This window comes from Heliangelus exortis, chromosome 3 (assembly GCF_036169615.1).
Source record: "Heliangelus exortis chromosome 3, bHelExo1.hap1, whole genome shotgun sequence".
Taxonomy (NCBI): domain Eukaryota; kingdom Metazoa; phylum Chordata; class Aves; order Apodiformes; family Trochilidae; genus Heliangelus; species Heliangelus exortis.
In genome coordinates, this window is record NC_092424.1 from 64,522,074 (window position 1) to 64,536,604 (window position 14,531).

A 14,531-nucleotide genomic window follows, 5' to 3' on the forward strand; every position below is an offset into this window, starting at 1 on the left:
TCATGTGTCTTGAAATGTGAAATGGATTATCTTAAAAAATGACAGCTTCCTAAGCCCATAGGTAGTTGTAATTAGAATAACATGGTCATCCATCTGCTGTGGAATCCCTCAGGATTTTAGTCTATTATAAAATTTGCAAATATGGAAAAGTCAAATTAGTTTGAGTTGTCATTTTCAATATGAGAGAAGAAAAAATATCCGATAAACCACCGTGCAGTTGCACTGTTTAATTATAAACAGTAACACAAATATTACTTGAAGTTTACTTATCAGCAATAATACTGCTGTGATGTGGATTCAGATGAATAAAATAACATACAGTAGGTATATTAAACCTTAATGAACTCTGTCTATCCTCTCTCCTAGAATTAATGTTTTCTAGTTTGCTCTTATTTTAATTTCATCTTAAAAAAAAAAAAAAAAAAATCAAATTGATGTAGCTATTATAGCCGAGCTATAATAGGCAATAGGATGTCAGAAACTCGAATCTGCTCTAGTAGTAAAATAGGCATTACACATTAGGGATATTAAGTTTCTAAAATAGCCACCTGCTCTTTCTGTTAGCCAGTTCCAGTTTATTGCAGCAGAAATGCTTTGTGGAAATGTGTTAGTTTTCCCAAGGTTCCAATAAACCCATTTCTCAAAGGGTTCCACTTGCAGTGTGATCTGACGTTTGTGGACTAATACTGACTTTTTAATTAATCACCATCTGTTGCAGGCTGCCCTAATTTGGGAATGTTACAACCTTTCAGGATCACCTGTTTTTATTGGTAGCTCTAGTTGTATAGATGGTCTTGCAGTTAAGTACTTTTGTTTCCACTGGACTGTCTCTGAAACAGCTCTGCCCTGGACTACCAAAGGGATGGAACCTCGGGGATTTCAGGTCCTGACTGTAAAAATCCAATGTCTTGCTGTGTTCCTTCCCTAGATGCAAATTACTTCTCCAGCTGAACAAAATCTCATGGGAACTTTCTATCATTAGGATATTGAGTTTTCAATCTTCTCAGGGTCAGGCAGATCAGGTCATGAACTGAGAAATTTTAAAAACAGCAATGGGAGACTATCAGTATAGAGCTGATAAGAAGGGGTAGCAAATGAAAAATACAGGAAAATATCATCAAACTGGGCAGAAAGGGAAGGAAAAGGATGAGCATTCTTCTCTTTTTTCTCCATCATTTGATGAATGCAGTTCTGTAAAGGTGGGCACCCCCTTTAAAGATTCTGTTAGCAAAAAACTTGGCCAGTTTATATGTGACTGTTTCATTCTTAATGATGTGGCTGCCAAAAATATTTTGAGTATTTGTGATGACCAATACATAAAGAAATTCTAGATGTGAGTATTCTGATCTTGTATTATTAAGACAACCACACTGATGACATGAGATACTTCCAGTAGTCAAGGTGCAACTGCACATGAGATTACCTTGCTCTATTGAGAGGCCAACAACATTCTTCAGCATTTGTTCTTGGATCTTGTTTACATCATCTTGCCTCACAATTCAAATCCATTTAATTATTAATATTAATAATACTTTTCTTTGAAAAAGGATTTTCGATAGACAGTTCTGATAGTGAACATGAAATTCAGACTGTCAGAAGGGCTCTAGATGTATAGCTTTGTAGAGAAGATTACACCATCAAAAAATGGTAGCAAAATTGCAGAAGAGAACGTAGTGAGAAACATATGAGTTCTGCTATGTCCCAACTCCAAATAATGTTTTTCGATAGAAGATTTTCATAAGGATATCAGAAAGAGAGAGGATAGGTACTGACAAAACATTAAGTTCTGTACTGCCTGCTTGGGCACTGCCCACTGACAATGTCAGTGTTTAGGTACCCTTTGAAGAATAGGAATCCCAGATCTAGGCTAAATTAACCAGGTGGGACAAGCTGCTCAAAATGCTCTCCTTGCCTTTTTTTGTCCTGCTTCCCAGCATTACTGCTTCCCCTGATCAGTGATTAGCTTATCTGAAGAGTTTATGGTAGTTTGCTAATATAAAGAGCAGCTGTACGGCTAAAAAGGCTAAAAGAAAATGTATCATTCATCTTTAAAAATGTCAATACTTAGTGCTGTGAGCTTTTAATAAATTCTAGAGTGAGATATAAAGTAAACTTTCTGTTATAATATTTATCTTTTTAAATTGTAAATCAGCTCCTAATGAATCCTGGTATCCTCCAAGTCACTAGTATAAATTTGACTTAATTTCTATTTTACAATGTTTTACCTTTCCAAAATATAAAATACCTGTCCAACATAGAATTTTTGTTTTACTAGTTGAATAAAAAGGGAGCTGCCAACTCATGGTTTTTATTCCCTTTAATAGTAGCTACAGGGCTGTATCATGTTACCTAATTCACAGTTTGGAGAGGTTTTCTGTCGTTTGTTTGAGGATAAATGACATTCTTATTTAGAAAATTGAACTGCTGATGCCTTTTGTTATGAAAGCGATTGCATTTTGGTTAGGTATATCAGGTGTATTGATAGATATCTGTCAAATGAGTTTTGTAGAAAATTAAAATCTGTGTATTAAATCAGAGACGTATGAGCATCTTTGCAATAGTGCAGTCACAACATAATTCTTGAAGCTTACCAGTCGACATTTATCCATGGGTTGCACTATGCAATATTGCAGTATTCCACTTACTATTAATAACAATTTTTTAAGCTTTATTGAGCTTCTAAGCTTTCTAGGTCCAGTTTTTAATCAGTGGGAATTACTTGTCTAAAGCCTAATCTTCCCAGTCTATTGGTAAAAAAAATGACAAGACTTTTGAACCACGGTTTGTTTTCCTGATGCAAGTTGTAGATTGGCAGCAATTTGACTGCTTAGTATATGGAGCCATGATTAGATCAAGAACAGTGGTGTACAGCAGCAAGAGTTTTGCCTTGATGAGGTACAGTGTAATATGGAATTATTATTTGGTCCAAACTCTGTTTATTTTATCATCTTTCACAATACAGGGGGAACTATCAAAAGGAAAATGAGTAAGTAGAAAATCTTTTCCAGCAACTAAGAAATTACTGTAATGGAGAAGAAAATGCAGTGAGAATCATTGAAGAGAGTTGTGTTCTTCTAATGTTAATGGGAAATGAGCACTCAGTACCTGCTGTAAACTGTTACAGAATGGAAGCTGGGCTCAGAGTGTGCTTTGTGATAAACCTGCTATATTTCCCTAGTGTATTTCTAAAATTTGTTTGATTTTCATGGAATGACTTTAATTCAGTACACGCTTGCTGGACTAGGCTACCAGCTCCTTCATTGCCCCCCACAGGAGGATCCACCTCAAAAGAGAGGCAGGGCTTCCTTGTGGCTTAGAGGTTGTTTTACTGCATGCCATTAAGTATGATCGTGACATTAATCAGAGCCAACACGTACAAATTCCCCCTGGTCTTTCTTCCATCAAGGTTTCTAGACTGTAAGTATGCCTCTTGCCTTCACAATTGCAAACAGGAACCTGAAAATTAATATATTGTTGGTGTGGTAATTGCAGCTTGAGTAAACAGTTGACTTGAAACATAAGCTGTAAAAAAGATATGAACTCTTTTCACTCATCTCCATGAGTTTTAACTGAAATTCCCTGTGGGTTTGTATTTATTCTTCCAGATACTGTGTGGCTGGTATATGATGTGAAAGATATTTGAATGAGCGTTCTTTGGGTAGAAGGACCTCTCAGGTGTGGAATTGAGATTTTGGTCCCATCAAACTCTTGAATAAATTTATTTTACCCAAAGACCACTTGATTTTTCTTATGTATGAATGTATTTGTCAAAAGTCCAAGGTTAATTTCTTGTGATCCAAAACCTTAGATAATTGTCCTCTACTACAGTTATAGTACAGAGTGTTGGGGTTTTTTTCTTACTGTACTTCCTCTTCTGAATTTTATTGCTTCATTGTTGAGTATAATTCTTCTGTATTGTTCAAGAAAATTTCAGCCTACTTCATCTCATCTGAGCAGAGTGCTTTTCAAAATTTTTTCCTTCAATTTTCTTCCTACAGTAGAGGCATTTCCTCTCTTAACCTGTAAATATTCCAATCTTAATACCGTAGTCCCTGTTGCCTTACCAGGAATATCTAGTGTTTTCCGGGATTAATAGCTTGGGAATCTTTAAGTTTAATTTTTCTATCTACATGAGAAAAATATAAAAAAACCAAAAAAAAAATCAAGTTAATTTGTGATCTGCTTAAGCAAATTTTTATATCTGTGACTTACATGAATGTATTTTGCATTATGCTCCCATATGTATAATTTACATTTTTAACAAAGTACATTGGTTGCTAGTTTTTTTAATTATTATTATTTCTTTAATTACTCTGTTAGTTGGGCTTTTTTTCATTAGCACTTCATCTGTAAGTGGTGTTATTAAAGGTTTAAACCTTCGGCTTTATTACTCAGTATTGTCAGACTGCAGTATTACTTGAGATAGGTACAGGAGAGAAACAATGCCCAAATATTAATTGCATTTAGAAGTTAAAAATCTGAGAAAATATTGCAGCAAGCATTGCTTTAATTCATGGTTTATTAATTTAACTTGGATTTTTAATTCAAACAAATGCAGAAAATTGAGTATATATTAATGTTGAAAGAACAATGCATAGAAATACAGGATTTTTCAAATCCATCAATTATAAAGTTCTGAAAATAGAAATTTTTAAATAGGATTGATTTTACAGCTAAGTGATTTTAAGGCCATTGCTGGAATGGAATGGAATGGAAGTAGATGTAAAAGTGCTGGTTTGTTTCACTTCTTGGTCAGAAGGGAAGAAGGGATGAAGCTCTACTAAGAAATGAGAAAGATGTTGATTGATTACATCTTTCTGTAAAGCTGATGATAACCACACTAAAAGTGAAGGCTTTCTTATACAGAAAGCTATTTTAATTTAAAATGTGTATGAGGGATGCAGGTTCTTCATGCCTTCTTTGCAAACAAAACTAATTTCAAATAAAAAAAACAGTTCTCCAGAATTTATATTCATGCATAAAAGAAGCTTTACACTAGCATGCAGTTAAAATCCTCTTTATCATAAAACTTTATTATATTTTTTTTGTTTGTTTTAGCCATGAATGCAGATGTGAAGAAAGAAAGCCTTTCATCTGTGCAGCAGCTTGGTGTTGAAATGACAGTCAGGTACATGGTATTAAAATATTTCCCTAGTGTATTTCTCAAATTTGTTTGATTTTCATGGAATGACTTTAATGATACTTAATCCATCAACTCAGTGCTTTATGCCATTTAACTCTAAAGATGATCTTTAAGAAAATTAATTCTAAATTGAAAATGAAAAATGTATTAGTACATAATTAAATTATCTTTACAGATTATTTAGGTTATTATCCTTAATTGCTGTAAAAGCTAATTGTAACTTGTTAGTAAGATTGACCATAAAATTATATTATCCTGAGCTACGTCTCTTTGTTTTTTTCTTCATATTACTTCTCTAAATGGTTCAGTTTAGCTAAGATTAGTTATATGCCATTTAAATATTTCATTTGACTGGTAATTTGCAGAACCATGATGAAGGGAAAGCTCATGTGTCTGTTATCTTAAGCATTAATATTTTAATTCTGATGCTACTAATTACTCCTACGGTATATGTGATGTAATTCCAGCAAATGTGTGTATCCTTCCTATATAATACATGTTATTATATCATTTGTATGTATATCTGAAACATAGTGTTTGTGATGAGTAATGCTATGACAACTTTACTTTCACACTAGGCGAGTCCTCACTTTTTAGGAACTAAGAAAATATTTAACCTTTAAACACTTCTCATTTTCAACTTGTTGCGCTAGATATGGAAAATATCTAAACTTACTGAAAGAACATGCTGAGAATAGGCTGTGCTTCGTGTTACTGAACTGTGAGAAATTTCTGAAAGAACAGCAAAGAACTGTGGTATCCTCACTTTGTATCCTTTCTTGATGGCATAAATTATATTTTGTAAAAATGCCAGTGGAATTTTAACTCTTAATTAAGTCTTTTTGATGGTGGCGTAGATGTGTAATATACACTGGGGGCAAAAAAAAATATACTTTCACTTTGAAATATTGTCGAGTTAAAATTCACAGTGCACTCAAGAAAATCTTCACTTTAGTTTCAGGCTGGTAAAATTGGAAGTCTCTTTCATTTTTCCTGTAAACTACTTTGGGGTAGGATCACATCTTTCTCCATTTGATAAAGAATTTGCAGCAATGCACCACTGAGCATTAAGGAGTATTTTTGGTATTCCCACAATACCAATAGTACTAATGGTATTGTCCATGTGCTGACATGTGGCTGTAACCTGATCAGTAGGAATATTTTGACTTTTGACTCTTTTAGATCTACTAGCTTGCTATTTTTAAAAAAAGTTTCCCCTTTCCAACAGGCTCTGTTGTATTCTTCAGGTATTAGACATATATCACTATTGAACTATACTTCAGGTAGTGTAATCAATCTTTTAATGCTTTACTTTTACTGTGCTTTTCTTCACAAATCCTGTTTTCTTCATCATTCTCCTTTCTTGTACTAAAAGCACAGTTGTTTTGGTGCAGGGTTTTTTGTATTTACTTGTTTGGTTTTTAATTTCATTGATTTGGCTTGGCTACTTATGGACTAGAAAAAGAAGCAGTGTATAGGACAAGTAGATAGTTTCTCTTAATTCAGTTTGAGAGGCAGCTATGCCTCAAGGAGCAGCCTTCTGTGCATCTATATTCCTCTTGTCCCTTCTCTAACAAACCAGCTCTTGCCTCCACGTGCATGGGCCTGGCGAGAAGGAGGGCTGTGGGGTTCCTGCGGGGTGGTGAGGAGGAGGAGATCTCTGCCCCATTTCCTTAACCTCCCCACCCAGGCTGCTTGCAGGAGCCCCGTGCTGCCTACGACTGGTTTGCATCTTCTGTCTTCCTCATGATGTCAGGGGATCAGGAGAAGACACTGACATTTCTCCAGCAATTCTCAAGTCTTCTTGTTTCAGCATTTCTCTGGCTACCAAGACTGCATCTATCTGTAAGAATTTAAAAGCTCTTTCTTTCTCAAATGAAACTCTGAAAGGTTCTGGAGGAGGCTAAAAATTTCCTTAGTTTTGGGTGTGTTTTATTTTTTGTAGCATTAAGTTGTCATTAAAGCCCTCTAACTGAATACATAACCCTGAAGAAGTCTCTTAGAAAAATATAGATTTGATGTTTGCTCAACTGGTTGGTTAAAAGCAGTGAAATAACAGGTGGGCAGATAGTAAAGGCAATGTTACTGAATTTTAAAGCTGTCAGTAAAATAAACTTTGTTAATGGCATTAAATTTGATGTCAAGGCTGCAATACTGTTGCATGACCTTTTTTTCATTATTACAGTGTGGAAGTCCATCCTGATTTATTTTATTTTATTTGTTTAGTAAAACTATCCCTTTTTAAGTTATTACTGCTCAAATACTGAATGCTCAACAGTTTTAAATTATTAAGCTTTATTATGAAGACTGTAGTATAGAAAATATCATCGTTTCCATCTTTCATTAGGGACAATTTAAAACCCTTCTAGGTTGGCTTGGTACTTTTGTCACATTGTCTTGAATATTTTAAATCTAAAACAGCTGCAGTCTTTTCTAAAGAACTCTTGGGTATAAGAAGCATGGATTAGATTCTGCATGCAAGCTTCTGTATTAATATGAATTGGTTTGTCTTGTCACCAGAAGTGACCATATTGGTCCACCAATAGCACTGAGTCCTGCCCTGAGATTGTCCCAGCACAACAAAATTTTTCTCAATTGTGTGAATAGTACAGTGCTGAGAACTTCAGTGCCATCTTCTGTACAAGAACTTGCCAGCATTGCAGGCAGGTTGCTGCAGTGCTAATAATCATTCTCAATACCTAAATTATTTTTCAAAATATGTCTTGAAAAAATGTCAGAAAATTTAAGAGTTAACCTACTTGCATAACTACCACAATAGGAATTATGATGCTGCATATCTTTGGAAGGAGGAAAAGTTTAAAGAATGTACCTTGGTTTTCTAGAATGAAGCCAAGGATTCATTATGTAGAAACAGGCACTGATATCAGGAGCTTTCCATGTTGATAAAACTTCTTTTCCTTTTGCTGCACAAGATAGAATTTTACTTGTACCAGCCATGTGTACTACAAAAAAACATGCACACAGAAAACAATTTCAAATACTACAGATGTTCTACTCTGTCCACCACTAAATGAGGAACACAAGAAAAAAAGAGAACACAAAAATTAGTCTTTTTTTTTTTTTTAAACTCCCTATGTTCTTTTGTTTATAGTGTGGCAATGGTATTTCCATCCCTGCTTTGGCAGTTAAAATTTACAAGCAATAAAGAACTAGACTGCTAAGGCAAAGGAATAGTCACGATTCAAGGCCAGGTTGGATGGGGCTTTGAGCAACCTGCTCTAGTGAGAGGTGTCCCTGCCCATGCAGGTGGTTGGAATTATGTGACCTTTAAGGTCCCTTCCAGCCTAAACCATTCTATCTTTCTATGATTCTATAACATATTGAGTAACAGCATCTAATGTTTAATTTTCTTCAGTTTAACTACATGTTTTTCCTGATGGTAGTACCAGAGTTTTTGTTTAATTTCCTGTCTCTAATATAACTGTAAATCTGTATATTTTTATATATTGTTCTCAGCAAGGTATTTTTAAATGACATATTTTTGCAGTCTGTAATTCTTGATTTTGTTGTTGATGATGATATTGTTGTTCAGGTGCACCTGCCTGTTACGACAGTGGAATCTGGCATCCATCCAGTCTATTTTTGCAGTGCTCACTACATTGAAATGTTGCTGAAAGCTGAGTTGCCACTTGTCTTTTCAGCCTTCCACATGTCTGGTTTCAGTCCATCCCAGGTAACTGATGAAACTGTATCAAGATTATCATCAACTTTTTGACTTAAATACACTAAATCAAGGAGTTACAGTAGTTTTTCTATAAAGCACTTGTGTGGTAGTTATGAAACAGAGGTAAGAGATAATATTGGCTGCATAGTGACTTAGAGAATTTGAAAATGGAAAGCAACTGACTTTGGTAGAATAACCTTCCATTACATAGTCATGCAGAAAACCTGATTTTAAAAAAACATACTAAACCTTCAGATTTATCACTATAAATAAATAAATACCTTATTCCCTGGAATAACTTTCGAAATTTTCCATAGGAGAAAAATGAGTAATTTGGTATAGGTGTGTAATAGGAAGCAGTTCAGGTGATACTAGAGCATAATTATTTTGTATGAGATACTGTAACTGTTCTTCTGTATTAAAGAGATTTACTAAAGAATATCTAATCATAATGTTAGCTTTCATTTTAACCTGTTTTCTACAGTTCTTTAGTAATAAGGAATGCTGTGTATGGCACATTGCTTGTAAAGACTACAGTCATGATGAAGCATGAAAGAGCTTCATGTAATGAGTTAGATTGCCAGAGCAAAGAACCTCTCACCACAAGAGGAAATATTATTGCTCTTTGAAGGCAAGAAAAATATTTTTTTTCTTACTCATTCAAAATTTATTTGCCCCCACAAGGTTTGCAGCTTAAGAGCTTTCTAAATGGGGGCAGATGCCAGTGTAGTACAGCATGCTTAAAGCAGTCAGCTTGGGATTTGGTCTTGGAGAACAGAAGGCTGCCAGATGTGGGATTTTATCTCAGCATAGGAATGAAGTGCTTATAATAATGGTGCCTGGTTTTAGGTGGGAGAACACACAGGGACAGTTACTCCTTCCTCAACTATTCATGTATAACTTAAACTGCAAGCTTTTTTATTGTTTGTACTCAATAGTAGTTACTGTTCCAAATTCATGATTACGTTTTTTGTCTGGAGATTTTTTATTTTTTTTTATTTAACATGTTATAGAAATGCCACAGGTGGATACCACTGTGTCTTCCATGTGTTTTTGCAGTTTCACTGCAGGATTAAAAACAAACAAACCCTGAACTGTGAAAACAACTCTGATGTATTTAAGTGCTTGTGTTCATCAATAAATACCTGAAAACAGATTTAATGCCAGAGTATGGCTGCTGTCATCTAATTAAAATCTTGGTATTCCTGCTGCTGCATAATTTTAAACACTTTAAGGGCTGATTAGAGAAAGATTTGTGGTTTAAAACTAAACAAAATGTGCTATACACATTTTTATACATTGTGATTTAGAACTGGAAAAAGGAATCATTAAGTGTGTTCCATACTCTGCCTATTAAATAAAGACCTGTCTTAGGGATGGGCCAAACATGGATTTATAATGCAAGGAATTACTTTATTTTAAATAAAACACATCTTCATCTTCCTCATTACCCTTTAGGCAACATTTTTTAAAAATCTTGAAAAAGAAACTTCATTTTCATTGGACTTTGAGTTTTGTGTCCCAGCCTTAGGAGATGCCAGAATATACTTGCAAAAGTGAAAAGCATGGGCACAGGTTTAGCAGAATTCACTGGAAGACTGTTCAGAGGCAGGGTCATAAAAAATGGTGATTCTAGGCTGCACTTTTTTACTTTATCACTTTTGTTTTTATAAGTACGATAATGTTATGGGAAAAATTGTGGGTAGTATAGAAAAGTTCAGATGTAAAGCTGATCAATTGTGAGTGTTTACAGCAATTTAATTGTATATAATTTCATTCTCATGTAGATTTGTCTGCAATGGATAACTCAGTGTTTCTGGAATTACATGGACTGGAGCGAGATCTGTCACTACATTGCAATCTGTATTTTCCTTGGTCCTGATTATCAAATATATATGTGTATTTCTGTGTTCAGACACCTACAGCAAGATATACTGCAGCACAAGGAAGCCCAAGATCTCCAGGTTTTCCTTAAAGTAAGGGTTTCTTTTTTAATATTTCAATGGCTGAAGGGAAGCAAAGCTCTCAACACTGAAAGAATATGTTACTTAATCTAAAGCTCTTACTGAAATAATGCTTGAATTTTCTTTACTTCCTCACAGGAAGTTCTGCTATAGTATTTTCCAGAGAATAGCTTTTCAGTAGTTTGTCCTGATCATATCCCTTTGTGTGCAAAGTAAATACACATAGCAAGTCATTAGGGCATTCAAGTCAGTTCTCTCTATGTGACCCCAATCTCATTAAACTAGATGTTCTCAGAAAGACAGTTGTATCCAGTGGTCTCCTACTAAAGCTTGAAGAGATGTGGCACAAAGCTCAGCGACTTTTTATTTTGAACAGGCACCAATTACTGTACAACCAGCCTCACAATTTCATATTCTCTGGCATATTATAAATTATATTTGGTTATTGGGTTCTTTTTGAAGGGTACTGCTTAGCCACAGATGAAGTCATGAATAGATACAAACATTTGTCTCTTTATCCCGGAGATATTTTGCTTTTTTTCTCCTATTTTTTTTTCTCCAGTCAGAAATCTTTTGAGTGCTGTTATCTGCATCTTAGTCTGTCTTATAACAGTACTTTTCTGATTAGTTTGCTTCCAACTTACATATTCTTAAATGTGAATAATACATCAACTCAGTCATTTTTCCTGTAAATGTTTGGTACGCAGTTTTGTTTGACCTTGTTTTGGTCAGTGTAGTTCAAAAACTACTTCATTTTGATGTGATCATTGGGATAGTTTAGAAATTCACAGAAGAATTTGTATGTTGTCACCTTTAGTATAAACAGCCTGATTTGATGGGGTACTGTTAAGAGAAATACTGTAAGCAGACACTCCTAATTCTTTATTTCTAAGTTAAATGTAATAACTTATGCCTGTTTTTAAACACCCCAGCTGTGACAAGCAAACAAATGAACTGTATTCAGAAGCTTGTAATTAATTAAAATTGAGTTGTGCATTTTTTATTTCTAGCCAGTAAACATCTTCATTGTTTATTTGTGCAGGAAGAAGCACTCCGTGGATTTCGAGTGAGTGATTATTTAGAATACATGGAAAGCTTGGAGGCAATCTACAGACCTATGCTGCTGAAAGACATGATGAACATAAAAGTGCAGAATACATAGATTAAGTAAAAAAGCACTTTATTTTCCATCTTGGGTTAGATCCTTTAAAAGGATGCTGATTGATTGATTTATCAGTCTCACCTGAAATGTCAGCCTGTGTAAATGTGTACATACTGTAAAATAAATAGGGAGGGTTTTCAGAATACAGTTTTTGCAAAATTTTTTTTCTAAGTTTAATGACCTGAAATACCACATTTTCCCAGACTATATGTGCAGCCTCATTTTCAGCTAGCAGAAGGCAGCTTCAGAACCCACCTTTAGGTTTCAAAAGTGTCTTACTTAGAATGTAATTCATCCTTATAAAGCCTTGAAACTGTTCTCAACTCACTGCATCATTGTCATCTCTTTGTAGCACAGCTCTGCAAACTTCAAGTTTCCTAGGATCTGAGGAAATTATTTTTTTGAAGAAAAGAATTCTTAAGTGTACATTCATATGCATGATAAGTCTACAAATGAAAGCCAGATACCCTGTACACAGCTGTTTTGACTTGTGGATAATGTTGAAAAAATGGGGTGTTCCAATATATGCAATGAAAAAAAGACTGATATTCCTGTCTATTTTTAAAAGAAAATAAATAATTTTATGTCATGAAACATGTATTTGTCACATATACCTTTTTCCAGCATAAGTGAATGAGAAATCCTTGAGCGGCTTGCCCTTCATATCTCTTGAAAACATTAATTTTTAAAAATTTTGGTTTCATCCAGACAGGAAAACTAATAAGAAGATTTATCTCTGCTTGACTTTCCTCATTCATGAAAAAAAAAGAATTAAGGCTGCTAGATATTTAACACCAGTGCAGTGTAGGCAATATTTCAAAATTGTTGAAAATGGCTAAAATTCCCAGTTTCAAAAGGAACCTGGTTTTATTGAGGAGTGCTACATCCCATTTGCTTCAAGGGTAGGTTTTAGGTTGGCAGCTGAAGGAACATTCTAACATCTTTCTTTTCCATTTATATTATATCAGTGTTAAATACAACTTAACATACATACATATTTTCACCAATTAATTGTTGTCTTTTGAATCCAAATTTCAAGGCACCGTGGATTTAGTCAATAAATAATACTTTTAACTGGCTTTTCTACCCAGTCAAGAATTAATAAATGCCTTTTATTTGCCATAATTTCAATTAAACACAAATGTTAGTTTGGCTTGGCTTTCGTCAGTACTTGCAAGTAATCAAAGGATGTAAATGGAAAATGATGAGACTTTCTGGTCATTTAATATTTTTTTTACAGTCAATCAGACCTGCATCAAAATTTTCAGAAAAGAAAATAACAAATAGAAATGTAACCTTTACAGTAACCACATAACGTTAGATTAAAAATGGACATTTAGGATAATAGCCTACTCACTGCAGAAATTCAGTCACATGGAAAGCAAATTTCAAATTAGAATACTTATTAAGATGTATTTTCAAGTTTTTTTTATACCAGTGTCTTGAAATAGATGAGGATAAAAAGTGTGGTCTTTTTGGTACATCCTACACATCACCAGCCAAACTTCCTTTCATGGCTCCCTCAGGTTCCCCCCCATAGTATTAATTTTCCAAGATTATTTTTTTTTTCCTCACTCCTGTATTTTGTTGGCCTCTTTTGTTCAAGGCTTTTCATCTGTGCTTAATGGTATTCTCTCAGTTGATGCACTAATTCCCATTTCTCATAACCTCTGATCTACCCTATTTTTTTCGTCCTCTGCTACAAGAGGCATTGGAGTGATGTGGACTTTCATCTGTGTCTTAACTACCTCACCAGAAGTCACCAGTTTGAAACTCTGTATCATGAGTTGCTGAAGTTCATTGTCTGAGTGTTGAGAAGGTTGAAAGATGTCTTTTTCTAGATGATTAAGAATTTTATGGTGCATGGTAAAGTTTTACATTAGAAGGCCCAATGGACTTCTGGGTAGGTTCTAACACTGGTGCACTGCTCCTTTGGGCATTGTGAAGAAATTTGCCAAAGAATCCTACTCATGTATTATGAGCTGGTTGCCTAGCAGCTGAGTAGGTAGTGACTGCCATTTTCTCTTCTTGTTTTAAAAGTTGGAGGCAGTCTTGTTTCAGGAGTATTGCAATAAGTAGGCAAATCCTAGGTGAAAGTTGACTTTATGGAGGAAAGGAATTAATGGCTTTGGCATAAATTTTGCTTGGAAGGCTTCATGTCTAGACATGCTTCCCCCTTCTTTCTTCTACACATACCCTTTACTAATGCATTTTTTCAAACTGTGTGCTTTGAAAAAAGAAAATATTTAAAAATCTGAGGTGTAACACAGCCGTGCTTTCATCTAGCCCGGTTCTGACTAAGACCTCTCCAGCACCTGGATTTCCAAAGTCTTTCTACAAAACTGCCTTAACTTCCATTTAAGGTCTTAAAATCCTGTGTTGGAACACAGTGTCACTCACTAATGGCATGTTCATGGGTGGCATCTAAATAGGCTTTGCAACTGGATGAAGTAAAAGTTCTACTCCAGAGAAAACAACAAATACTAAGTTTGAGAGTATAAGAGATTCACTGGTGTCATCAGTATCAAGTTCTTAAATAGTTTTTTGAGAACAAGATTATTTTTTGTTCAGTTTTGG

At 34.6% G+C, this 14,531-nt stretch overlaps 1 protein-coding gene across 4 annotated transcripts in view; it reads left to right on the plus strand.

Annotated features, from left to right (window-relative positions):
- Positions 1–12,548, plus strand: part of TBC1D32 (TBC1 domain family member 32) — a 70,342-nt gene extending 57,794 nt beyond the window's left edge. For 2 of the 4 annotated variants that reach the window (XM_071741050.1, XM_071741049.1), the window contains exons 28-33: positions 5,059–5,128; positions 5,797–5,912; positions 6,834–6,988; positions 8,697–8,837; positions 10,616–10,804; positions 11,835–11,970. In XM_071741050.1, coding sequence (XP_071597151.1) covers positions 5,059–5,128; positions 5,797–5,912; positions 6,834–6,988; positions 8,697–8,837; positions 10,616–10,804; positions 11,835–11,954 — 791 coding nt within the window. In that variant the 3' untranslated portion in view covers positions 11,955–11,970. Of the gene's footprint in view, positions 1–5,058; positions 5,129–5,796; positions 5,913–6,833; positions 6,989–8,696; positions 8,838–10,615; positions 10,805–11,834 lie in introns of all 4 variants that reach the window. The other 2 variants (XM_071741048.1, XM_071741051.1) reach the window with 2 other exon arrangements.
- Positions 12,549–14,531: the final 1,983 nt, after the last annotated feature.